This window comes from Cervus canadensis, chromosome 25, assembly GCF_019320065.1.
Source record: "Cervus canadensis isolate Bull #8, Minnesota chromosome 25, ASM1932006v1, whole genome shotgun sequence".
Taxonomy (NCBI): domain Eukaryota; kingdom Metazoa; phylum Chordata; class Mammalia; order Artiodactyla; family Cervidae; genus Cervus; species Cervus canadensis.
In genome coordinates, this window is record NC_057410.1 from 13,455,294 (window position 1) to 13,482,655 (window position 27,362).

Consider the following 27,362-nt stretch of genomic DNA (forward strand, 5'->3'; position numbering starts at 1 on the left):
ATGCTCTTTGGCTGCTCTTTAGAAGCCCAAACTGATAAAGCAAAGAAATCCAGCTTTCCTTTCCAAACTTTGCTACTAGTGATGGTTCCCATCCCAAGCATCTGCAGGGGGCGCCATTTCCATTGTATTCTCTGTGGAGGGAGCTCCCTCCTAATTGTGTAGCTCTGCAGATGCTACTGAGGGGACAGATTGATTACAGGTTGAATGGTGCTCACTATGCCCAGCAGATTGTATTGAGCATGAATCTGAGACCATTCATCCTCATTTTTACAAAGCATTCATGCATACATGATTTCAGTTAACTCCCACAACCCCATAAGATAGGTAAAGACATTATTATCTGTATTCTTCAGAGGAGAAAACTGGTAGAGGGAGGTTAATTAAGTGGCCCAAAGTCACACAGTCAGTTTGTGTCACAACATAGAATAAAATGTTCAGGTCATCCCTAAATATGTAAGGCTGTGGGATAAACAATAAAAGTACTCTGTAAACTTGATTTTGGCATTTGATAGCAATCAACCACTATTGGGCCACATCTGAGCACAAATTCGTGATCCCAGAATGTTTTTCTGTGGTTCCACTTCAGTTTGCTTTGATACATTAACACTCCTGTTACTAGAGAAGGGAAATAAGTTCACAGATTTTATAATAAAATTCTCCATTAGTAAAGAGTCTGCCTGCAATGCAGAAGACCTAGGTTTGATCCCTGGGTCAGGAAGAATCCCCAGGGAAGGAAATGGCTACCCACTCCAATATTCTTACCTGGAGAATTCCATGGACAGAGGAGTCTGGCAGGCTACAGTCCACGGGGTCGCAAAGAGTCAGGTACAACTGAACACACACACATTACTGAGGAGGAATCCTCTTCAAGGCTCTGTATTTTAAACCTTGTAGATCTATGGACCATTCCAAAATGATTTGAATATGTTTTAGGAATTTGAGTTTTCATTTGGTGAAAGCCAAGTGAGATTCTTGTAATTGTTCCCCCCAAATTGAACCTACTTATATCTGCTCTTCCAGTACTATCAAGTTACCACCAGGATAATAATTATCCCAGAGCTCATTAAGAAAAAGAAAATCCATCACCGTCCTGTTTTGTTTCCTTGAAGTGGCTCATTATGTTCATAGTAGAGGAAAATACATCAGCATTTTATATGGCATACCTTTGGATTTAGTTGACTGCTCACTATAAAAGGATTTGAGTCAAAGCCAAATTGCCATTCACAACCAAGGAGGCTCTGGGGACCTTGCAGAAAAGCTCTTTGTTCAAGTGAATTCACACAAAATACTGTTCAAAGTTGTCGCTGTATATTCTTTCCCTGCTTTTGTCTATGTGGTGTCAATGGTTGAGTCTTCCAAGCAGATCAAGGTTCAGACAGGTGGGAATGAAACTGGAAGCGGAAGACACCTGAATTTCCTAACTGAACCCAAACTTAGCAATAAACTTTGAGATTTCTTTTAATTATTATTTGTAAATTAGTAGCACATGACTATGGTAAAGACATTCAAATAATACCAAGAGAGCAGGTAGAGAAGGATAGGTCATAATTTTAAAAACATTATTTTGTTGTGAGGATTTTGATGGATTCATTGATTCCCCACTCAAAGATATGTAGAAATATGGGACTTTCCTTGTGGCCCAGTGGCTAACACTCCACGCTTTCAATGCAGGGGGCCCAGGGTTCAATCCCCAGGCAGAGAACTAGAGTCCACATGTCACAACAAAAGATCCTGAATGCCACAACTAAGACCCAGCGCAGCCAAACATATAAATAAATTGTTTTTGAAAAGCTATGTGGAAATATGTTCACTGGCTACAGGGAAATGGGGCAGAGGGAAAGCAGTACAGTAGAAAATTATTTGGCAAAAAATTTTTATATAACAATAAAACCTCTAAAACTTTCTCTAGTCTAATAGATCCACTTGGATTTTCCTTGAAGACTGCATTCAGCCAGGGCTGCTTCTATGCAATACCACACAAAAGTCAAAGTTAGAATCATTATTTTATAATCAAAGGAAGTATAATTGCAACTCTAGAACTTACTAGATTTGTGACCTTGGGAAATAGGCTTATTCTTTTAGAGTCTCAGTATCAGTAAAAGAAAGATAAGGGTCTTATCTCATGGAATTGGGGCGTGGATTAGCACTCAGCAAATGTAGCTGTTACAATGCTTCCTTCAGTATAATCTGTGCTTAGGGAAAAGCTGAGGTGTATGAATTATGCTTGTATTGTCATTTGTTTGTCGACTGTATATGAAATCATAAACATGAAGGTGATTTGAAACTATAAAAGGGCTAGCTAAATGCAAGGGCTTTTAAAAGTTATCTGAGCTTTAATAAACTTGTAATATTTTCTGACATAATATTCTGGTTTTAAATCATTATTATTATTCTCCCTAAAAAGATACTCATTTTGAGGTTTTTTTCTTCTTCCTTATCATCCACCTACTATAACTGACACATTTTTAGTTCCATGTAGAAACCGGATGTTGCAAACCATGACAGGCTGTGTTCCTGCAGGTGGAGGTGGGGGCGGGGGTCTGTGGAGGATACAGAGCGTTTAAAGGAGACTTCCTTGTTCTCCTGGGGCTGCAATTATTAGAATATGTCAGAATGTCCCATCTGACAAATGATTCTCAAGTGAAAGACTTAGCTAACATTCTGCTTTCCTTTGAGGAATAAAGCAATCATTTGTTCCTATGTCCATAACTTTAATTGTAATGTATTTATGTATTTTTTTTCCAGGCCTCCAACCCTGGGCAATTTGAAAATGACATTGATGCATTATGGCAGCGAGGACAAGTTCCAGAGTCTGTCGTTTGTCACGGGCGAGTGGGCATAAACACAGATGCACCGGACGAAGCCCTGGTTGTCTGTGGCAACATGAAAGTGATGGGGTCGATTATGCATCCCTCTGACAGCCGGGCAAAGCAGAATGTCCAGGAGGTGAGCAGGGGGCAGACCTTGGACACCTCCTCTGACACCCAAATCAGGAGTTCTGGGCTCTCCTGGCCTCTGACACGCTGGGCACGAGGCATCTCTCCACGTCACCTGCTGGCATGAGATAAACATGGCTCTTAACAGTTATGAGTGCTGGAGTCGTTAGGTGTCTCTGCTGAAACTATAATGCAGTTCCTACCCGAGAGAATGCATTTACCTCCCAGGAGTAGTGGGCCATGGCAGCGTGACACTGGCTTCACAAGCAAGAAGTCTCCCAGTTATTTTCCACAGGCTGCTGCTTTTCTGTTGTCAACCACTGGAGCTTGCCTTCCTTTCCATCTCCACCCTTCTATCTCCCTGTTCATCTTCTGAGCACTGTTTTAGGTCCGTTCTTGCTCATATTTCCCCTGGGCCTTCCACCTTCTTCCTCCCAGAGTCCCTGGTGCCAGGCCTGCCAGCCACTGTCTTCCCTGCTCAGCATCCTTCTGAGAACACTTAGAGAAACTTCACCTCCTCAGTCCTCACTCAGGCAACCCCATCATCCCGTTTCCAGGTCAAGACTTTTTCCCTCTGTAATGAGGCATGCGTGCCTTATAAACATCAGAAATCAGGCCTTCAAAGCAGGAGGCTACTTGTCCACTTTGGGCTTGCCTGGATAAAAATGCCTAATCTCACTGAAATGCCAGTGTCTTTATCTATAAGGTAGAGATGATGCTTCTCTGCCTAACCCCACTGAGTCTTTTATAATTTTTAACCCATGGAGACAATAAGTCTCTGAATCATCTTGGAAAGTCACAAATGCTATGAAGACCTAAGGGGTCAGGATGAAGATGCCAGGTCATGCCAACCTTAATTTTGTTTCCCATTCACAGCTTCTGCCCCTTCCCCACCTTCTCACACATACTGCATCTCCTGTAAACATTTTTGAGGCAGTTGCAGAATGGTGCTTTTAAATCTCCTTTCCGTATTCTTTCTCAGTTAATAGGAGACTTAATTTGTAAATCATTGGCCATGCTTCCAGACTGCATTCCTTTCCCAGTGCAGATCTGCACTGGTTTTTCTAAAGTAGCCAAGGAATGTCCTTGCTGGCTGAGAGAATCCCAGAGAAAGGCAGTAATTGTAGACTTTTATACTGATTGCAAAGTTGCGGTTCATGTTAGAAGAGATGTGACCTACTAGCCGGATGGGAACTCTCAGGGTTGGGAGGTTCTCATACACATTTCCAGATACCAACCTTAGATACCATGCTTCTGCCTTTTAGAAAGAGATGAACTGTCTGTGCTTCAGATCACACCAACTCAAACTCATCCTTGCAACTGGCTCTACAATCCCCCACCAGGCCTTATCTAAATGTAAGCGGAAGATGACAAGTGAGGAGGGTCCTCCATAATCCCTCCTACTACCATTTACCAAATGTCTTCATCGAATGATGTTCCTTGGTTTGACAAAAACATATTGTCTTAAAATAACAAGGTTCCCTGGAACTTCTCAAGTCCCCCTAGGAAGCTTCTCCATAAAGTGCAAAGCCACCCAATCAAGGCTCTAGATGAGACGTTCCTGTGTCCCCTTCCTGCCCAGAGCAGCAGGAGGAAAGAAAGAAAAGCAAATCCCTGGTTAGAAGGCTAGTTTGAGTCCTGATTCTGGTACCTCCTTGCCCAGGAACTTTGGCCCAGACCTGCTCTATGCCTCTGTTTATTATTCTGTGAGCGGGGAATACCCATATTCATTTCACTCACGTTAAAGGATTTTTCTAATCTCATATACGGGAAACATTTTTTAGATGTATACAGCTAAGCAGATATAAATGGATATTACTATTATTGACATAAAAATGAAAGTTTATATACATAATCCATCCATTATTTCACATTAATATTTTTGTTTTTCATAAGTCTATCCACACTTATAAAGTACACGTTTCTAGAAATCTTGTCTACCTCATTCGCCATTTATTACAGACAAGAGAGATGATGGTAATGTTGATGATGGTGGCTTACAGACATGTGAACTTCATCTTCACCTCTCCCTGACTCAATTTTCCCAACTTTTAAAAGGAAGGCCATCCTTCCAAACATGCCGGGAAGTGAAGCTTGGTTGACTTGATTGCAAGCATAGGACTGGAGGCTTTTTCCCATTCTTTAAGGAGGCGTGATAACCAGAGCTGCCTTCTGGATTAGCTTCTGTGAAACAACTGCTGTGGCTACACCTGTGGCTGGTGCTGTGATGGGGGACAAATGTCAACGGCTGAGCGCCTGACTCCGAGTCTCCTCACTCCAGGCAGTGGGGAGGGGGCCTTGCAGATAATACGCACACAGCTCCCTGTGTGGAGAGGCCTGGAGGAGATTTCTGGGACTCGTGTGGACTCACATCCAAGACAGAGATGATAAAGCAGATGTGACTGAAGCCGGCAAAACAAAAGCTCTGGAAAATGAGATCAGCCTCTGTGAAGAGCAGTTTTACTTACCCAGACACGGTGTTTACTGAGGCGATAATAACCTGGAGATGAAACACAGCTTTTACAATGGAAACTGAGCAAAATTAGGGTGGCCAGGGTATGCTGAGAACCAAAGGGGCATGAAGAACAGCAAGGTCAATGCAAAAAAAATAAAATAAGGAAGTTGAACATTGAATGCATCAGTCAAATGTTGTGGTAAAGGCTGAAAATAAGGCGGCAAAGGGCTAAACAAGAAAAGCCAGGAAAAAAAAAAATCAGTTAAGGCGAAATGGTCTAGACCATTTCAGTTGGTCTAGCACAATGGTCTAGACCATTTCTCCCAACAGCACCAGCAGTGTGCTAGTTAAAGACAAAAGTGTGATGAGCTCAAGAAAGCCAAACGTGCAAAGTCTCCCTTCAGGGCCATGAGCCAAATCAGAAGTTCAGGGTGAGCTGGTGCCATTCAGCTGCTCCGGATGGGAGACTGATAGCCTGGGCTGCGGGCCATGTGTAATGAGATCTCCCTCCCTAAACAGACTGGAGTCCACGGTCTGCGATGTCTTCTCCGCGGTACAATGCTTGAGTTAATGATATGGAAACCTTGAGTGTGAGATAGCATGACAGAGACAACCATTTGCATTCACAGTCAAAACTTTCCAAAACTGCTGTGGGCAAGATTGGGCGCCCAGATTCACTCACTAGGCTCTTACTCAACACACACCAGTGAGCAAGGCATGGGGTTGAATGGTGGCCTTGGTACAGTTCCTGGCAGCGGATTCCAAGGAGGCACAGCCCTTGTCTCTAGGGGTTTCCCTGGGCCAACTGTACATGGCACAGGGAACATGCAACTCAAGCTGTTTATATTTAGCTTTGGAAAGTCTACAATCCAGCATTAGAAATCACGAAAGCATTTTCTTAGATAAAGATTGTTCTAGAAGGTGTCTAGCTCTCCAAGTCAACCCTTAAAATTTTCTTTGGCCAAAAATCTGTCTGAAATACAATGGTAGTAGTCCTAGTGAATCTAATTGCTATGTCCGGGAATATGTCTTCGGGGAAAACGAAGTCAAGAATCCCACTTAGACAGCAGGAGTTATTTTCCCTCTGTGTATCCTGGACAGTTGGCATGAGGGCACATTCTCCTCTGGTTTCCCTCTGCAACAAAGAAACTGACACTGCCTCTGCTTTGCTCTCTGATGGGCCATCATGCAGGAACCAAGGGGACAATGAGAAGTAGGCAAAGTGGGCACAGGTCTCCCAAGAGAGTAGGGAGCGGGGGCCAGGGCAGGGCCTGGCTAATGGGCTCCTGATTGACCCTGCCTTCAATTCTGTTAGTGTCAGTGACGGTTCTGCCATTTCACTACCTCCATTCTTCCGTTCCTTCTTTCCTTCATTCAAAGTCTGGGTGCCTGTTACCTGTCAGACACTGTGCCAAGCGCTCTGCAGGTTCTTAGATGGTCAAGATACAGGTCTCAGCCTCAGGGAAGGAACGTTCATGAAAATTTAAGCTCCAAATAAGAACTACTCCTTGAATCTTCAGGGCTTGGCATAGTATCTGGCACATAGTAGCTACTCATTTTATATTGTTGAATGAAGTGGCTCACAGTGGCATGTACACACAGGGCAATATGAGACTCTGACTGCTTCATCTGGGTATGGCTGGCAAGGCTCTCCTTGCTCTGGCCTTGAGCCTTACACTCTAGACACATCGAACTCTGCATTCGGTTGTGCAGACATAATTCAGGGGATTTGCTGCCTCAGGACTTGGCTTATGGTGTTCTTTCTGCCCAGCATCCCTGTCTTATTCTTACCCTTTCCACTCCCTTCCCTAGCTGACATCTGTCTTTGACTAATTTCTATCTTTTTTTATTTACTTATTTGGCTGCACCAGGTCTTAGCTGTGGCATGAGAAATCTTAGTTTCAGCATGCAGGATCCAATTCCCAGACCAGGTATCAAATCTGGGCTCCCTACATTGAGAGCGTAGAGTCTCAGGCCCTAGACCACCAGCAAAGTCCCACTCCTATCTTAAAGTTTTTAATTTATTTAATAAATATTACTTAAGCACCTACTACATGCAAGGAATTGTTCTAGAAACTGGTGATATGGTGACGAATTGAAAACCATGGGCTCAAATACGTCCTCACCCTCATAAGGGTATCTATTCAATAGAAGAAGACAGTAAAGGTGACTTACTAGTTGTTTGGTGATGAATTGATTAATGCGGGCATGTAAGGCAGAGGGAGCCTTCCTAGTCTTGGAGGTCAAACAATGCTTCTCTGGTGAAGGGGTGTTTTAAATAGGGGACGTGGAGGTAGAGGAGCAGGAAGGAAGAGCTTCTGAGGCAGGAAATGCCCTGAGCAAAGGTCTTGATCTTATGGAGGGGCAGAGTGTGTTTGAGAAATAAGCCAAGATCTCTGTTGGGCTTCACCATCACTGTTAAGCCCTTTTTCACAGTCCCCTGAGAATGCTTTAGGTACCTCCTTGGAGTTGATGGGATTCTCTTTTCATAACTCCATCTGCACCTGCGTTTTTCACATTGTAATATAATCTTATGGGATGAGTCTGTCTAGACCATGAACTTTAAAAGAGCAATCATTTTGAAGTTCCAACACTTAGTGTAGTTACCTGCTATGTCAAAGGTGATTGGCGAATATTAGTCAAATGAAGCAGTGAATGAATGAGTTGAACTAAGCTTTTGATGACAGCAGTGATCAAAACAGCTGTGAGCTCCCTGACAAGCACCTGAAGTAAAGTTAGTCCGTTTATCCAGTTAAGCACCAAGTCACAACTTCTGATACCAGCCAAATGGATGAACAGAGAGCCTTTCTGATATTGGAAGAATTTTCCTGCTCACTTACAGAGTTAGTGCAGGGAGGAGTTAAGGGCCAAAGCAGGGCCTTCTTAAAACAACAGAAAAGCATTTCTAGTTGTTCCAACATATAGATGATGTCCAGGTGCTATATTTTTAATTGCCAAGAGATGCTGGTTTCATAATCCAGTTATGTTCCCTAAAAGAAAATTTAGGGACCCACATAGTACTGCCAACTTTTTAACTTGTCAAATTAGGTCATTAAAAAAATTGATCATGCTATTACTATGAATTCATTTTTTAAAAACTCCAATTGAAAAAGAAGCCTTTGAATCAGCACATTTAGCCCTAGGAAAATTCCACTATATTGCTTTATTGTTATCATTTTGCTGGCGCCCATGAAATTTATTTTGAGCAATTTGCATTGACAGTTGGGAGTGTTTGAACTACTTCTATAAGAGTGGTCGGCTCAGAGGAGGACCCCTGGTTAGGGTGGTCTAGGAGAGAAGTCATCTGTAGGAAGGAACCCTGAATTTTGAGGGACCTGCTGGTGGGTCATCTGGGTGTGCAAACTGCCCCTTGAAGAAATTTTCTCCAGCAAGATGTCCACCAGAAATTCAATGATATATTATATACCCATTCTTCAAATGTTGTTACTTGAAGTAAGCACTGCTCTTTTAATTTATAAATACAAGGTTGGCCTGTATTTGTTGGGTGATTATACCACGTGATCATTTGGAAATGATACCTTGCCATCTTGGACAGCACTTGTTTCTCTCCAAGGTCAGCCAGCTCCATTCTCAAAAAGATGGTTTAACTCTCAGCAGAGAGAAGTGAGGCCAGAGTAGTGTATGAGGGAGCTTTTGCCCTGTAATTTATTTAAATTTGATTTAGTTTTGGCTCTGCTGGGTCTTCCCTGCTGCACGGGTTTTTCTCTAGTTGCGGCAAGCAGGGCCTGCTCTCTAGTTGCAGTGTGTGGACTTCCTATTGCGGTGGCTTCTCTTGTAGTGGAAGCACAGACTCTAGGGCACTCGGGTTTCAGCAGCTGCCGCACGTGGGCTCAGAAGTTGCATTCCCAGGATCTAGAGCATGGGCTCAGTGGTTGTAGTAAAGGAGCTCAGTTGCTCCATAGCATGTGGGATCCTCCCCCATGAGGAATCGAACCCGTGTCTCCTGCATTGGTAGGTGGAATCTTTACCAATGAGCCACCAGGGAAGTCCTTTATTTTTTTTTAAATGTTTTTCCCTGTAATTTAGCCATTTAATTCTGGCTCATTTTATAAACTAGTGGATGGAAGTCACTGACATGAATTTTGAAACTTTTGCTTCTTGGAGGAGAAAAACATAAATTTCTCTTCAAATAGTTTGGGCAAAAGGAAAGGACAGTCCCGCTGCCAACATTCTTTGTCTCTCTGGGTCACTCTGAGCCTTAATTTGAATAACAAACATTTAAGCGTGTGAAATCTGCTCTTTAATTCCATTAGGTTGACACAAATGAACAGCTGAGAAGAATAGCCCAAATGAGGATTGTTGAATATGACTACAAGCCTGAATTTGCGTCTGCAATGGGAATAAACACTGCCCATCAGACAGGTACACACACAAACTCCCTTCTTGATTTTATGTGGTCGACTATTCAAGTTTTAATTCCCACTTCATCTGGAGGCTGTATGTCCATAGCTCTTGACAGCATCCTGTCGTTCTAACATGTCCCCTGTGCAAGCTATCATCACCAGAACAGGGAAGGTTAAAGAAATTGCTGTGTCATCTTTACTCAACAACACTCCCACCCCAACTCCTGCAGCCCAAGGTACTGGTGGACGATTCTGAAATGCGTTGTTTCTCTTCCCCAGAGTCCTCTTGCTCATGGGATGAGGGCTGAGGGGCAGATGGCAGAGCAAACTGTAAGCAGCCCTGGACAGCCTCCGGGTAGAGGGGGAAGGTGGCCGGGCAGGTGGGTCCAGTCAGAGGAAAGGCAGAGTGGTGTCTATACTCCAGTCCAGGAATTCTAAAGAAACAAGGACCATTTAGGGGTCAGAGTGCACCTGCAGGAAGAGAGAAAATCAAGCTCCAGCCTTACGTCTATGTACAGGGATTTTAAGGCACTTATTCTTTCCAATTTTTGGCTCAGAGTCTCAAGAAAGAGTGGAGAAAACAACACTCCCACTTTTTAAAAAATTAATTTATTTTTAAATTGAAGGATAAATGCTTTACAAAATTGCATTGGTTTCTGCCAAACATCAACATGAATCAGTCACAGGTATACATATTTTAATGTTAGAGTGGTTCTGGGATCCAAATTCCTCCTTTGCTTCAAATGCCTTGTAGATCAAAGCCAACACTGAGAAGGGATAACTATCTGTTTGCAAAGACATCCTGTTTGCCGTTCCCATTCTGGGAAAGGTCTTTTCCTGACGAAACCTGATGGAGTGTTTGTGTCTAGGAATGATCGCCCAGGAGGTGCAAGAGATCCTGCCCAGAGCTGTGAGGGAGGTCGGCGATGTCACCTGTGAAAACGGAGAGACGTTGGAGAACTTCCTCATGGTGGATAAGGTAACCCCTGCACAGATAGCTCCCCACAGTGAACCCCCTTCTGTGGCCAGATCATTCCATGTTGGATAGTCACTGTGTCCTGAATATCCAACCAGGAAATGGGACAGTAAAAAGAATTCTTCATTGAGCTGTAGAGTAAGCAGGTATTAATTGTCCCGCACTGGTCGTAGGGACCAAAAAAGAAGTCACATTAGGGAAAAGGGGGAAAGACCACAAAACAACACTGGAAACCGTGGATCTTATCCGAAGAGCAGTGGCTCTGGGAAAGTCCACTCACCCGGATTGCCTTTCAAACAAGGACCAAACATCATGAGAAATAGTGACAGCCCGTTTTGATTAGACTTTGTCTTGAAAAAAGAGACTAAACCTTGCGAACGTGTCATTTCTCTCACATGATACCCTTTAAGTTGTAATTAACACAGTGTGCTCCTCCCTAGAATGATTGAAGACTGAATGGAATGTTGAATTTTTTTTTTCTTTTTTGAGCATAGGTTTTCAACAAAACTGTAAGTTTGACTTTCACAGCACAATCGTAAAGTGGGTCATTTTTACAAAGATATTCATGCGCTTCATCTTTTTTTCCCAAGGGCCTGTCGAAACTCTTTGATATTTAAATCATTCTCTCTCTCCTTTTTTTCACATCATTCTCTTGTGAAGGAATGTCACCGCCCTTGTAGATTTGTTCCTCTTCCCGTGTTAAGGAGTCTGCCATTTCCTCACTAGCTGATGCCTCCGTTATGATTGGAGGGGTTCTCCCAGATCACGTCTGCTAATTCCGTGAAATCCTGCGTCTTTTGCAAGGTTTGCACATTCACTCTGTAGCTGATTTGCTTTCCATCGCATTATTATATTTGATGCTGGAGGGAAGGCTGATTGACATAGGGATTTCATGGTAGTCAGAAGAGATGTTTGAGTGAAGACTAATTTGCAATTTGTCAGCTCATCGGGGCAGTGCTTCAAAAACTTCAAAGTGAACATGAATCAGTGGGGGCATTATTAAAATGCAGGTTTTGGTTCAGTCAGAACAGGGTGAGACCCAAGATCCTGCATTTCTAAACAGCCTCCAGGTAAAACCAATTTTGCCAGTCCTGCGGATCAGCAAGACACTTGGAGTAGCCAGGTAGGCCCTTTCAGTCTTCCACCGACAAGCTCTTAGACAACAATCACTTAGATAACAGCATCAGATGGCCTCTTCACTGGGCAGCAAGGGCCGAGTAGTAGAAGTTGAGTTGTTAATACTTCCTCCTGCCTCCGATCCCCTGGAGAAGGGCATGGCAACCCACTCCAGTATTCTTGCCTGGAGGATCCCATGGACAGAGGAGCCTGGTGGGCTACAGTCCGTGGGATGGCAAAGAGCTGGACACGACTAAGCAACTAACACTTTGAATTTCACTTTCCTGCCTCCTAGGACCACATCCTCCACAGGAGAAATTCTTCAGGCTCTCAGACCTAGGCTATGTTCAGTTGAGAGGTGTTATCATCAGAAATGTATTTGAAGAAATTAAAAAAAAATATTTTGGTCATACCACATAGCTTGTGGCATCTTAGTTCCCGACCTGGGATTGAACGTGGGGCCCCTGAGAGCACCGAATCCTAACCACTGGACCAGCAGGGAGTTACCCAGAAATTTATTTTTAATAATAAAAACAGCACTAAAATTTTTATATAATTTACTTAAAATCCAAGCTATTTTATATATAAAATAAAATGTTATAAAATAGATTTTAAAATATAATAAAATATAAAATATATTCAGAGGTATTGTATGGAATTTTCCAGGCAAGAATACTGGAGCAGATTGCCCTTTCTTCCTCCAGGTGATCTTCCTGACTTGTATCTCCTGCACTGGCAGGAAGTTTCTTTACCACTATGCCACCTGGGAAGCCATTAAAAATAAATTAAAATATAAAATATACTTAGAGGTATATGTAAAATAAAGTCACCCTCGCACTCTTGCATTTTCAAGCTTCCTGGGGTGAGAGAAAGAGCAGAAGCCCAACTGTCAGCCTCAGGGTCCTGGGAGTATGTCACCAGACTGCCAGGGTGGGGGCTCTTGGGGTCTTATCTGGTAGCAGCTGTCTCACTTCTGTCTCCAGCCCTTCCCTGGAACATTCAGGAAAGAGATTTCTATGTTACCTGTGTGGGTAGCACCTGCTGAGGACCTTAGGACTGTCACTGTTTAGCAAAAATTTCTTCGGGTTTTTCTTGTAAGATGGTATGGAAAAACCCGAACGAACGTTTTGGACAACCTAATAGTTCTCCCTCTGGCCTAGTATTTTCCCGTTCCCAGATGAGTTGAATGGAGACAGTCAAGAAGATTAGCAGTTCTGCGGGCCAATGCCCCACTTCCCCTGGGGAAGCTATACCCCAAGTTCATTGCTGGGAAACCAAGCCCAGAATCCTAGGAAAGTGGGGGGTGGCATTCCTATTCCAAGCAGCCAGGTTCACTTATCACCTGAAAAGCCATCCATGCCAAGGGGGCACTCAGTTTATAAATAATTAGAACTGACAAGAGTCCAGAAAGGAAAAGAGATGATTCTCTTAGGAAGAGGACCTTGTCGTGATATGGTCTATGGCAACATCACCAAGGCCACAGTCATTTACAGCATCTGTGACACCAAGAGCTGATGAACATCCCCACACTCTGAAGCCCGACTTTCTTCTTTGACTCCCTTCTGAGGACAGACTTGAATTGCTGGTTTAAACCTCAACACTCTGGAATATCCCTCTTCTACATTATAAGTTCATCCCCAAATATCCTTTGTAGTGAAGTAGCACAGGGTGACGTGAGAGGTCCCCTCCATGTACCAGGAGGAAGGAAGCCCTTTGGAATTGGGGGCAAAGAATTTTGCATAAATAAACCTTGTTTAACTAAACCTGAATTAGTTACTTGTTCACTTTTTTCTGTCCCTAACCCAAATCTCTCTGCCTTGTCGCTTCTTCACAAATTTATTATTTCTTTGTCTAACAAGTTTAGAAGTTTGCTGCTCTGGTCATGTTTTCAGGTCTTCATTCTCTTATGAAATTGCCCATGCATATGGAAGAATTCCTGGAGAAGGAAATGGCAACCTACTCCAGTATTCTTGCCTGGAGAATCCCACGGACAGAGGAGCCTGACAGGCTACAGTCCACGAGATTGCATTAAGTAAAATATGCATGCATTTCTCATGTTTAAAAAAAAAAAAAAGGCATAGGGTATGTGATTCCTATTGTCCACACTCTTTCTTTTTTTCTAAAGTTTTTTTTTTTTTTTGATGTGGACTATTTTCAAAGTCTTTATTGAATTTGTTACAATATTGCTTTTGTTTTATGTTTTGGCTCTTTGGCTGCAAGGCATGTGGGATCTTAGTTCCCTGACCAGAGATTGAACCCACACCCCCTGCACTTTCTAAAAGGCAAAGTCTTAACCACTAGACTGCCAGGGAAGTACTTCCAGGCTTTCTTAACTGTGCGATGGGAAAGACGTACAGACAGACTCTTGCTTTCCTGGACTCCTCCCTATTCGTGTGAGCACCATGGCAACCTCTCTTGCTTTGTCCAGGCCTGTTTGTTGTCAAGACCTTCGCTAGCACTTCCTGGGCTTTGTGTGTTATAATAATAGGTGGAGATCCAATTAAGATACAAGTCTCTTCCTCTGCACTCCCTTTCTCTTCTCTTTTATAAAGAAATTCTCACTGAAGCTAAAATGCAAACTAGAACCTGGAAATGTTGAAATGTTGTGCTCCGTGACTGCTATATCATTTCCACCTGGACTTTGCAACTTGCAGCTGAAATAGGAAAGAGAATTCTGGATCTTTATTTACAGATTGTCCATACAACCAACCAAAGTTGGAGATTAGGGATGTCAGCCAAAGTTGATGTAAGCCCCTCTTCTTTCTCTTCTTCCTTTTTTTTTTTGTTTTACATATGAGTTTCACATTTTTTAAAATCTTTATTGAATTTGTTGTAACATTGATTTTGTTTCATTTATGTTTTTTTTTTTTTTTTTGGCCATGATGCATGTGGGATGTTAGCTCCCCAACCAGGGATTGAACTCACATCCCTTGCATTGGAAGGTGAATCTTAACTACTAGATGGCCAGGGAAATACCCTTTCTCTCCTTACAGGAGAGATGTCCTTGTGAGATAAACATCTAGGGTGACGTGCTGCTTCTCAAAATTTATCATGGTTTGGGTGGCTCAGTGAGAGCTCAGCCATGGGAGATGGGGTGAGAGGACTTGGGGTTCATACTGAGAGCAAGGGAGCCTTAGAGTGGACACCATAGTCTCCTGAGCTAGACTACTGGGGCTCTGCCTTTTGGCTTGCTCATCTTTCTCTTTACTTGTCAACTTTTAAAATTTGTTTCTGTGATTATTTGGGAACAACTGGTTCCATTTCTTGAGCCTTACTATTAGGAATACTTGGTATAAGAAAAATGTCCACAATAAATGTAACAACTGCCTTAAAGGAATTCACAACAGAGTCTATATGAAGATGAGGTTCATCTTATGAATCACCAGTTCTTGAACAATCTGTGTGTGTTTTTAAGACTGCGTTAGAAGCCATCCTGCCATAACTCAGTTTGTGGCCACTTTTTCTCTTTGATTCTATTTTTCCTGCAACTGTAAGGTGCCAAGAGTTGTCTGTTTGAGTCCTGCAAAGATAAACAACCCTTGGTTCTTGTCTTCAAGTAGCTGTCAGTCTAAGCAGGGTGATGTGGCAGGTACACAAGAAATAAAGCTCTAAGTTAAAACCTGAGATGTAATGGATCTGTGGAATGCATAGATGAAGTGTTACATCAGTTCATAGGAAGGAGAGGGGCTTCCTGGAGGCCAGGCAGGGTTTCTCAGATGGAAGGGAAGTGACGAGACTGAGTGTGGCCATGCGGAGAAGGGGATCATAAGGGCCCCCAAACCTTCCTTTTTCTCATCCACAGTATCCATTTGACACCCAGTCCTGCTGTTCTTACTTTGGCACTATCTCGTGTATGTCAGCTCCCTTCTTTATTCTGTTTTTCTCCTTGGCTATCATAGCAACCCTGTAACTGACCTACTAGACGCCAAGAGAATCATTTTCCTTAAAAACAAAACAAAACAAATATCTCATCTATAATCCCCCTTTCCCGTTGTTGACTCTTCACTGGTTTATGATTACAACCCTCCACAATCTGGATGGACTCTTCCCTTTCTAACTCATTTCCTAACACTCACACCCCTCAGCTGCCGAACACCCTCTGAATGAGCTGAGACCTTCAGAATCTGATGTATCTGCACACACACGCATGTCTTCTTCCCAGCTCTTCCCCACCAGCCTTTTTTCTGCTCCATACAGTCCACGTTTTATTTCTGCCTTGGAGGTGTTCTGTGGACTGTTCTCTGCCCTAAAGACCCTCTCTTCAGATGATCTCATCATTTGGATCGCAAAGCAAGACCTTCCCTGACCACCTTGGCTAAAAGAGTCTCCGCAGTGCTCAACTTCACTTTCTTTCTAAGATCCAGGGCCGCTGTGAGGGTGCAGAGCGCCTTGGCGATGAGTTGAAAAGGGCGCTCCCTCTAGCTGGTGCAGATCTCACGCTCCCGCTCAGCGGGGCCTCTAACTCGGATACACGGCAAACTTGCTCCCAGCATCCTGGACACTTCTGTCCCTATCTGACATGAGCTCGTTTATTTGCCTACTTGTTCTTTGCCAAGCTCCCTGGGTGGTTGTATGGGAGCAAATCTTTCTATATTTTTCCAAACTCTATCTCTAATACTTTCTATGTGGTATTAACCCCAGGCTTAGGGGACTGTAGGGTTTTGAGAGATCTTGGGTGATTGAGTTAATGCATTCCATGGTGCCTGGATTGCTCCTGTCTACACACGGCCTTAGGCCTGTGGATAGACATCTTCTAGAGTATTTGTCGCATTGTGTTATCCTTCTTTTTTCTGTTCAGTGTCTCCTCCACTGGACTAAGAGTTCTTCAAGGTCAGGAATGTGCCTCATCGATCCCGTGTGTGTGTGTTGTGTATGCGTGTGTGTTCAGTTTATTTATTTGTTTTTGGCCGTGTTAGGTCTTCCTTGTGCTGTGTGAGCTTCTCTTGCTGTGGCTCACAGGCTCTAGAGTGTCCAGGCTCAGTAGTTGTGAGATCAGCAGTTGAGGCGTGCAGGCTTAGTTGCCCCATGGCATGTGGGATCTTGGTATCCCCGCCAGTGGTCGACCCTGTATCCCCTGCGTTGGAAGGTGAATCCTTAGCCATTGGACTGCAAGGTAAGTCCCCATCCCGTGTTGTTTAAAACAGTATCTGATACCTTGTGGGTTCTCAATAAGACTTTGTTTATATCAATGCACACGTTTTTGAATCGCAGTGAATAGAAGAGATGTGGTTCTGTTCACATAAAGGAGTCAGAAGGAGAAGTGTTTTTCTGGGGGAAAAGATGAGTTCAATTTCGAGTTTGGGAAGCCAGCTGAACTTTCAGATGAAGACATACAGAGGTGACTGGGAGTATAGAACGTGAGCGAGCCACTGGGGGGTCGAGGGGGAGCTGCAGACAGGGGTGAAGGTATTAATTCATAAGGAAAAGGTTATGGTCACAGGTCACAGATGGCAAGACTGTGGCGAAGTCTAGCCTGCAGACATTTTTCCCTCAGGATGTTTAAGAAATTTTCAAATTCATTGCCTGCTTTTAAAAATTAGGATGGAAATTTCCTGGCTGTTCAGTGGTTAGGACTCAGAACTCCCACTGCAGGGGACATGGGTTCAATACCTGGCCAGGGAACTAAGATCCTGCATGCCAAAAAATATAAACGAATAAATAAAATTAGGAGATCTTCACACAAATTTCAGGTTTCTGGCTCCCTTGATATCAGATCTGGGAATGTGGTTTTAAGGAGTGCCACCCCTCCGCCCTGCCCCATCCCAGAGGGGCTTCAGCGCCCTCACACCTCTGCTTTCTGTTACCTGCCTGGCCCTGCAGGGTCTTGATGTTGGATGAGAAGCACAGAAGAATAAAGGCAACTTCCAAGAGGGCCTTTAGGGGACAGAGAGGCCCTTGGGAAGGCTGAAGGATTGGGCAAGGTAGGGGGAGAATGTGGGACAACACAGTGTCAAAAAACCAGATGGGCAGAGAGGATGGATAAGGAAATAAGGAGGAGATGGGAAGAAAATGAACCTTATCAAAATCTCTTTGATTTTGATGATTAAAAATTCATTGATAGTATATGGCACACTAGTTTAAGAGCATGAATTTCAGCATCAAATAAAACTTTGTCCCAAACTTGACTCAGCGAGTTTGGAGAATTATAAGGTCACCTTTAAAACAAATTGTTTTATTCTTTACAGTTTTGGAGTGAACTAACTTTAGTATGATGAGTTAATCACTCACCTTAATCACTTTCTCCCAATGAAGCAGTTGTTTTCATAAGCAATTTGTTTTTTTTAAAGTAAATCTTCTTAGGACCGCAACTTTTGAGTCTGCAACACAGTATAACATGATAAGTGGTTCCTTCTCCAGGGGATCTTCCTGACCTAGGGATCGAACCTGGGTCTCTTGCTTTGCAGGCACATTCTTTATCATCTGAGTCACCAGGGTAGCTTGATAAATGGTTAACTGTTAATTTTTTTTACAGATGCCACTATTTGGGGTGTCTCTGAAATGATTTATGTTTTTTAATGTGTGACAAGTATTATTTTTCATTTTTAAATATAGAAAAACTGAGTTTAAAATTATAAGTTACACTTCTTATAACCAGCCTGGAATCTAAATGGGACTTTGAAAGGTCTTACTCAGCAGTTAGTTTAAAAGTCCCTTCTTTTCTCATCAAGAGAGGAGTAGAATTCATTCCTTAGTTGCAGTGATGTTTCCCATAGGAGTTAGTATACCCTGTTGCACTCACTGATTGACTTGACTCCAAGCCAAATGATTAAAGCTCATATGCTATTGCAAACAACTCTGGATATTTTAAAAACTGGCCACTTGTCTGTTGATTATCTTTTTTAAAAAAGTTATTTATTTGGCACAGGTCTTAGTTGTGGTGAGTGGGATCTTTAGTTGTGGCATGTGAACTCTTAGTTGCAGCATGTGGGATCTAGTTCTCTGACCAGGGATCGAACCTGGGCCCCCTACATTGGGAGCACAGTCTTAGCCACTGGACCACTAGGGAAATCCATGTAGATCATCTTCTTTCCCAGGAGCTCTTTACACTGGAAGCAGGGAGAAAATTCTCTTGTTTCTAAATTTTAGAGAGAAATATGCCATGTACTAAGCTTCCCTGATGGCTCAGAAAGTAAAAAATCTGCCTGTAATGCAGGAAACTCAGGTTCAACCCCTGGGTTAGGAAGATGCCCTGGAGAATGGAATGGCTACCCATTCAAGTATTCTTGCCTGGAGAATTCCATGGACAGAGGAGCTATAGTCCATGGGGTTGCAAAGAGTTAGGCATAATTGAGTGACTAACACACACAGACACACACACCCAAGACATTTGTTTTCTTGGAAAGTTTCTTTCTGTAGCCATATCTTTAAAAAGTAATTGCTCATTTACTTTTTTCCATGCATTTCAATAAGGTGGGTTGATGGATGGATGGATGGAAAGGTGTGTGATAAAGGAATTAGAGCAATATGCTAATTGTGAAATTAAAGTGGGAGGTGGTATGTGGGCATTTACTCTGCAATTAAAATTTTTTAAATGCATGCTTAAATTGTTTTCTGTATGCTTGAAAACTTTTGTAATAAAATGTTGGGGAAAAAAACGCTGTTCCAGACACCTAAAACTGCAATTTAAACATTGTGTCAGCAGGTGGTGGCAATGCTCTGAAGATCAGGTAGCCCGTTTATTTAAACCTTTACTAATTTAATACCTGGAATTTCACATTTTATTTACCAAAGTGGTGGTTGCTGTTCACTCACTCACTTGTGTCCGACTCTTTGCAACCCCATGGACTGCAGCACACCAGGCTTCCCTGTCCTTCACGATCTCCCAGAGTTTGCTCAAACTCTTGTCCATTGAGTTGGTGATGCCATCCAACCATCTCATCCTTTGTCTTCCCCTTCTCCTCCCGCCCTCAGTCTTTCCCAGCATCCAGGTCTTTTCCAATGTGTTGGCTCTGTGCATCAGGTGGCCAACGTATTGGAGCTTCAACTTCAGCATCAGTCCTTCCAATGAATATTTGGGGTTGATTTCCCTTAGGATCTACTGGTTTGATCGCCTTGCTGTCCAAGCGACTCTCAAGAATGTTTTCCAGCCCCACAGTTTGAAGACATCAAGTCTTTGATGCTCAGCCTTTTTTATTGTCCAGCTCTCACATCCCTACATGACTTCTGGAAAAACCATAGCTTTGACTACATGGACCTTTGCCAAAAGTTTCAAAGAGAATATTTTTGAATAATTTCTTAAAAAATAAAGTCTTTAAGGATACTCAAGTCCCTTTCAGATGACTGCTGACTTTTCTTTACCTGTTAAGTTTGGCTGCTAGGCCAGAACAGCTTCTTCCTTGTAGGTAGAGTTCAGTTTGCTTAGCCTTCATCCATGAAGCTCTTAGATTTCTGAGCTCAGTCTCAATCATGCAGAGTCCATCACTCTGCCTTTGAACGACAAGCTGAGTAAGAGCACTGGAGAGTAGGTAAAGAAACTTTGGACTTGGAGTGGTTCTCTCCGGATGTAAAATCTGTTTCTTTCTTTTTTTTCTCTAGTAGATTTTCCTCTTTGTCTTTATCACTGGAACTTTAGAGTGGAGGTACTACCTTCCCCCTTGTGCTGCTCTTTTCCTTTCTTACATTTTTTCTTCTCTGCATCCTCCTCTTCCATGCAACCCCCCCACAACAATGGTGGCCATGCTAATGTGTTTCATATATATCCTTGGATAGTCAGGCTGTCTGGAATATTATTAGTGTTTCATGAATGTGTTTTAACTTTCTTTGAATTATATACATCTGCTCAGACTCTGATGCGTGAAATTCCTTGGCTTGTGTCCTACGTTCTCTTCCAGTGACGGACTCTTCCAACTCTCTTGACCACAACTATGCAGCGATGAATGTTCTCACACAAGCCTCCTTGTGAATATGTGGGCGGTTTTCTCTGGCACGCATTCCGGAAGTGGTATAGGATATACACAGCCTTAGTTCTACAAAACGCTGCCAGAATGTTAGTCAGCTCCAATTCATAAAAGCAGTACATGAGGCGGACTGCTTCTCTGTGTCCTCATCAATACTTGACATTTTCAGACTTTCTATTTTTTTCACTTCTAATAAGGGTAAAGTGGTTTCTTACTGTTTTAATTTGTGTTTTTCTGATGAGTGATAAAGTTGTGCATCTCTTTCTTATATTAGCTATTTAGATTTCTCCTTATGTGAATTGCTTGGTCCAGTTTTCCATTGGATTACCTTTCTTTTGCAGGACAAGAATATACTTTTCCACTTAATGCTGTTATTTAATTTTTTTTTCCACCGTTGCTCTCTTAAATAAAATAGACCAAATCTATGGCAATGGCTTAAGAGAGGAACAATTATTTTTTGTTTCAATGGCTTCCTTCCTAGTGCTAATTACAACTTAAAACTATATTATTTACTTCTGGTTTACTTGTTCTTGGCTAATCTCCCTGCTAGAAAACATGGTCTATGAAGGCAGAGATCCTGTGCCTTATCTAATTGTGTTCGCCCTGCACTTAAGACGTCTTCTCAGGTGGCACAGTGGGAAAGAATCCACCTGCCAGTGCTGGAGACTCAAGCAACACAGAGGTTCAATCTCTGAATCAGGAAGATCCTTTGGAGAAGGAAATGGCAACCCACTCCAGTATTCTTGCCTGAAAAAGTCCACGGACAAAGGAGCCTGGCAGGCTATAGTCCTTGGGGTCACAAAGACTCAGACACGACTGAGTGCGCACACACACTTAAGACAATGGTTAGCACATCAGAGGTCCTTGAAAAAGAACTACTGATTCTGTTCATTCATTGAATATTGAACTGCAGGTGCCATGAGTTGGCTCTGAGGAGTCATAAGACACTGCCCACAAAAAGAGCTCATTGGCCAGCCAGGGAAGACAAGAAATCAGAGAACTGCAACAAACTGTGCCATATGTTTGTTCAACTGGAAACTTATCTCAGTCAAAGAACTCAAGCCCTTCCACAGAAAATTACATTGAAACAGAGATGATGAAAATTAAGCAAGAATTCTAAAGCAAACAAACAAAGGGCAACAATAAAACACATAATTGTAAACAGTTTCATGAACTTGTGCTCCTCCCACGTAAAGCAGAGGTGAAAACACAACATCCAGTGGAGCGAGCCCAAGAGTTGCCCTGTTTGCCAGAGAAAACTGCCCGGGAGGGAAACCTTCCCTCCAGGGACCTGCTGGAAATTGAGCTGAAGTCTGAGCTCCCACATCATCTCAGAGCCTGCTTTTCTGGTTTGGGGATTCTAGTTTTGTTTTTTTTTTTAATCCACATCAAGGCTTTGTGAGCTGTCCACAAATAAACTCTTGGACAAAGATCTAAAGCTGAGTTTATCCAAAGCCTAAACAATTGCCGGGCACACCCATTGGCTAAAAGACAGTTCTCCCTTGGACCATCATTTTCATAATACTCAATTATAGGCAGTTTTATTCCCATGATTTTATTATAAAAACATCAGTCTATGCAACATCAGATGCCACAAGGAGAGATTTTTTTCAAGTCTGTGACTCTCCCTGGAAAGCAATAAGAGTCTGTTTCAACTTCTCAAAGCAATCTCTGCTCTCAGGCTTAGTTATCCTCCTCAGTGTTTTTAGACAGAGGACAAGCTGGGGTTCCCAAAGAGAGGAGAAATCAAGTCCACTGCCTGGCTGCTCCACCGTGCGGGGGCTCATTTACTGTCAGTCCTGCAAGGGACCCGGGAGCGTCCTGCAGTCTGTCTCCTAGCGGGTGGGGAGGCAGTGAGAGGACGTGTACCCCCAGAGTGGAAGTCACATGGCAGGTGACCAGCAAGTCACTAGCCCCTCGCACTGAGGGTGTCAGACACTAGTGTTTGTTTGCTTAATTCACTCAAATTTCCTAACATGGAAAGGGAATTTGGAACATAGACTTCGTTTTTCTGAAAGAAACCTCAGGTAAAGAAACAAACTGGAAGCCTGGCCACGCTCTCCAGTTTCACCAGAGAGCCAGGCTATGTCATCCCTGGGCTTCAGGGCTTCTTGAGTCACCGCTGTAAGAACGTTCATTCATTTCTGCCCTGTGTGGAAGAATCTGCTGTGGAGGAGAGGCAGGCCCTGTCTCCAGGGGGTTATAACACTGGTCACCATGACACCGAGTGAAAGGCAGGTGGGTGAAGAGGGATGACAGCTGGTTCAGGCCCAGGGAGCAGTCAGAGACCAGGGGATACATGATATGTGTTCCATGAAGGGCACAAGGTTAGGTATGATTAGCGTGCAGCCTGTGAAGGGGATGTGTGAAAGGCGAGGCTGGGACAGAGACACATCTAAGCTAAACAAGGCCTCTGGTTTCACAAACACTTCCTGTTGTTTTTCTGTGCACACACACTTGCCAAACTGCCCTATGTGTCCTTCCAAAAAATATGCTCATGCTGTCCATGTGTACCCTTACCCCAAAGCAAGTCTTTTAAATGCTGGGTGAATAATACCCCTACCCCCAGCCTTCTGAGCAATTTTGGTGGCAAGCTGGTTTAATCATTTTTAATTTTTTTTTAAATTATGGTAAAAGTCACATAACATAAAACATCTATTTTAACCATATTTACCTTCCTGGTGGTTCAGATGATAAAGTATCTGCCTGCCATGCGGTTCGATTCCTGGGTCGGGAAGATCCCCTGGAGAAGGAAATGGCAACCCACTGCAGTACTCTTGCCTGGAAAATCTCACGGACAGAGGAGCCTGATAGGCTACAGTCCATGGGGTTGCAAAGAGTAGGACATGACTGAGTGACTTCACAATTGCACAGTTCAGTGACACTAAGTTTATTCACCTCTCACCATTATCCATCTCCTGACTTTTTCACTGTCTTCATTTGAAACTCTATCTCCATTAAACACTAACTCCCCATCCTCCCTCCCCCATGCAACCCAGCCCCTGGCATCTATCAATGTACTTTCTGATCCTATGAATTTGACTATTCTAGGTGTCTCCTATAAGTGGAATCAAACAATATTTTTCTGCACCTAAGGCATATTGGTGTGCATTTTAAAGATTGACTTAATAAATGTCCTATAAACAGATTGTACCTTCTTCTTTCTTTCTCCTGTACTATACAGTGGGCTTCCCAGGTGACGCTAGTGGGAAAGGACCCACATGCCAAGGCAGGAGACATAAGAGACCTGGGTTTGATCCCTGGGTCGGGAAGATCCCCTGGAGGAGGGCATGGCAACCCACTCCAGTACTCTTGCCTGGAGAATCCCATGGACAGAGGAGCCTGGCAGGCTACAGTCCATCGGGTCACAAAGAGTCGGACACGACTGAGTGACTAAGCACTCACACACACTATTCAGTAGGTTCTCACCAACCATCTACCTCATACAGAATAGCATACACATTAATTTTCATCATTTTTACATCATGATTGTAAAGCTACACTTCAACTAGGTAGTGGGTTTCATTTGAAATGGTCAATAATAACTGGACAGAGTTGAGTAATTAAATTAGATTCAACTACAAAATGGTTCTTAACCAACAGTGGGCATCAGATGGGGAAGCTTTTCAAAATTCCCCAATCCTATGCACTTCTCAGTCCTAATGAATATGAACCTCTACATGCAAGTTGGATACTTACAAAAAGTTCCTCAGCCATCTAAGTGCACATTCATAGTTAAAATGAACTCATGGAGACCTTACCACTTGCATAGAAAAGGTCATTTTCAGAAAATTCTAGATTACATTTTTGATTAAAAATGTAGTAATGTTTTTGAATAATATATTTGTACTGACTTCACTATGATGATAGGGGATAAGTCAGAAGTCTTCTAATAAGAGTCAATCTCCATGACATGTCCTAGAAATTTATTTTTTTTGGTAATCTTCCTTTGGATCCATAAAGTCAAAGCCATCATTGCTATTGAAAGGTAGTAGTAAATCCGCTCTCCAGCTCTATTTCCTCTTAAATAGGAAAACCATGAATTATCTTCTTGCCCATTGGATCTACATGGAAGATGCATGGTGCTGGCAAATTTGAGTTGGAGGAATCAGAGCTGGCTTTTCATCATTACTGACATGTAGCCAAACAAATGCAGCCGTCGCTCATGTGTCATGAGGCAGCATGAAAAGTCCTGTGGGGAAACATGGCAGAAAAAACTGACTGTGGTTTAGAGAGGACACCAATATCATTTTCCACAGCCTGTTTTAGTGTGAACTAAATCACAAATTAATATATCAAGCAAACTTTTTTTTTTAAAGGAGAAAAAAATGAAGCCAGTTGCCAAGAAAAAATTTTTAAAATACTATGAGAAATAGTAATTCCAATGAGGATGGAAAGAAGTAGGTAGATTCAGTAGATTTTGGATGATGAACTGTATGACGGATTTCCTGCAGGGGGAGGGAGTCAGAGATGATACTTAGGAACCTGTGTTGGACTGCTAAGTGGACGTCATATGACCTTGTGACCCACTCTAAATAATACAGTTATAATTCTACTCTAAGGCTTTCTACTCATTACCATAAATTGTAACATGACATTTATTATGGTTTAGAACCATAGAATGTCATTCCTATCTTTGTAATTTCTGACTTGTTTTTATAAAACAAATTTAGAAGTAAAGGGAAATCTGTACCAGAATTAGAAAATTTAGAAGAGCCTTTGTCGGGAGACTTTTTTTGCTTTGTTTTTATTTTGTGATTTATTTATTTTTAAACATTTTCCTAATGAAAAATTTCAAACATACAAAATGAGACAGAAAAATAATAAGGTGCATTTATATACTTCATTCAGATTCCACAGTTATCAATTCATCTCCGATCTTATTTTAGTTAAATAAACTATCCTCCCTTACAGCTGAATTTTTTTAGCTTTGTTGAGATATAATTGACACACAGCACCATGTCAGTTTAAGGTGTACAACATGATGATTTGATATACACTTATATTGCAAAATGATTGCCATAATAAGGTTAATCAACAAACCCATCACCTCATATAATTACATTGTGTGTGTGTGTGTGAGAACATTTAAGATTTACTCTCTTATCAACTTTCAAGTAAATAATATAGTATTATTAATTATGGGACTTCCCAGGTGTCTCAAATGGTAAAGAATCTACCAGCCAATACAAGAGATGCAAGAAATATGAGTTCAGTCTCTGGGTTGGGAAGATCCCCGGGAGAAGGAAATGGCAACTCACCCCAGTATTCTTGCCTGGGAAATCCCATGGACAGAGGAGCCTGGCAGGTTATAGTCCATGACGTCTCAAGGAGTCAGACACGACTTAGTCATTGAGCATGCACACAGAAGATAGACACACATGTTCCTATGATGGCTGAAGTGTGTGGGGAGGGGAACAGATGGCTGGCATGCTGTGGTTTTGGTTGGTCTTTCCTTTATTGCTGTTTCTGACATGTTGATAACTTCTCTGAATAGAAGGAATTGTGTTGTTTTTAAAATTTTGTTTAAGCTAAAATATAAATTGCATGCAACAGCAAGACAGAATTAATACCTCAAGAATTGTTCTCTCATTTATAAATGAAGAAACTGAAGCTCAGAGCAGTTGCTCTATTTTACTGGTCCCTCACATCTAGCAGGTGGCAGAGCTCAGAGAAAAGCCCAGATCTTCATTCCTCCTTCCTTCACCTGAGCAATTTGATATACATTTTATCAGGAGTCATTCCTTATGATGATTTAGTGATGCACACACAAATCAACATTCAGAAGCCTGTTCTGACTTTCTTTTTATGAGTTTTAAATAGAGCATAATGGCCATTGAAAATAAATCTTTGGATTCAAAACTTGACAATGTCCTTCAGCTCTGTTCTCTCTCTTAGATTACAAGGACATATCTCCATTTTATTGCAAATTGAACATAAGCAGTTTTACTGCACAACCAGAAGTTTAGCAAGATCACTTCAAGTTTCAAGCCTCCAGATTTGTCTTGAATGAACTTGAGGTTGTGTGTGTGTGTGTGTGTGTGTGTGTGTGTAACCATTTTCAATGGAGTGTTGAACTGTTTTTAGATTGGCTGTGGACACTTGTCTAGTGGTCTCAAATTGTAAACTTCTGTGCTCTGAATTATTTTCATTTTTAGGACCAGATCTTCATGGAAAATGTGGGTGCAGTGAAGCAGCTTTGCAAATTAACCAACAACCTTGAAGAAAGAATAGAAGAGCTAGAAATATGGAACAGAAAGCTGGCCAGACTAAAGCGGCTCAGTAGTTGGAAGTCCTCTGCCAGTGAGGCGAGCTCAATCAGGTACCTCCACGACTGCCATAGAAATTTGGAGAAAGGGAGAATGAGGGTCTTTCTATAACTAGAAAGACCTTTCTATAACAATCTGAATGGTTTGTCTACCAAGCAGCAACCATTACTTTGTTTTAATTAAGTCTCTATTCTTCTTTTAGAATGAATGTTTTGAAACACAATTATTTTATGTGATAATTTTCTTATTTTTTCTGTTGCTGCTTTTAAGATAAAACAAAATATAATGGATCTGTTTAAGAGTGGTGATTATAGGATGTGCGACATTTTAACAAAATTACAGCCTCTCT

General features: G+C 42.3%; 1 protein-coding gene across 1 annotated transcript in view; it reads left to right on the plus strand.

Moving 5' to 3' along the window:
• Positions 1–27,362, plus strand: part of MYRFL (myelin regulatory factor like) — a 122,567-nt gene that overhangs the window by 69,208 nt on the left and 25,997 nt on the right. The window contains exons 11-14 of the mRNA XM_043447547.1: positions 2,746–2,946; positions 9,666–9,774; positions 10,625–10,734; positions 26,903–27,066. Coding sequence (XP_043303482.1) covers positions 2,746–2,946; positions 9,666–9,774; positions 10,625–10,734; positions 26,903–27,066 — 584 coding nt within the window. The remainder of the gene's footprint in view (positions 1–2,745; positions 2,947–9,665; positions 9,775–10,624; positions 10,735–26,902; positions 27,067–27,362) is intronic.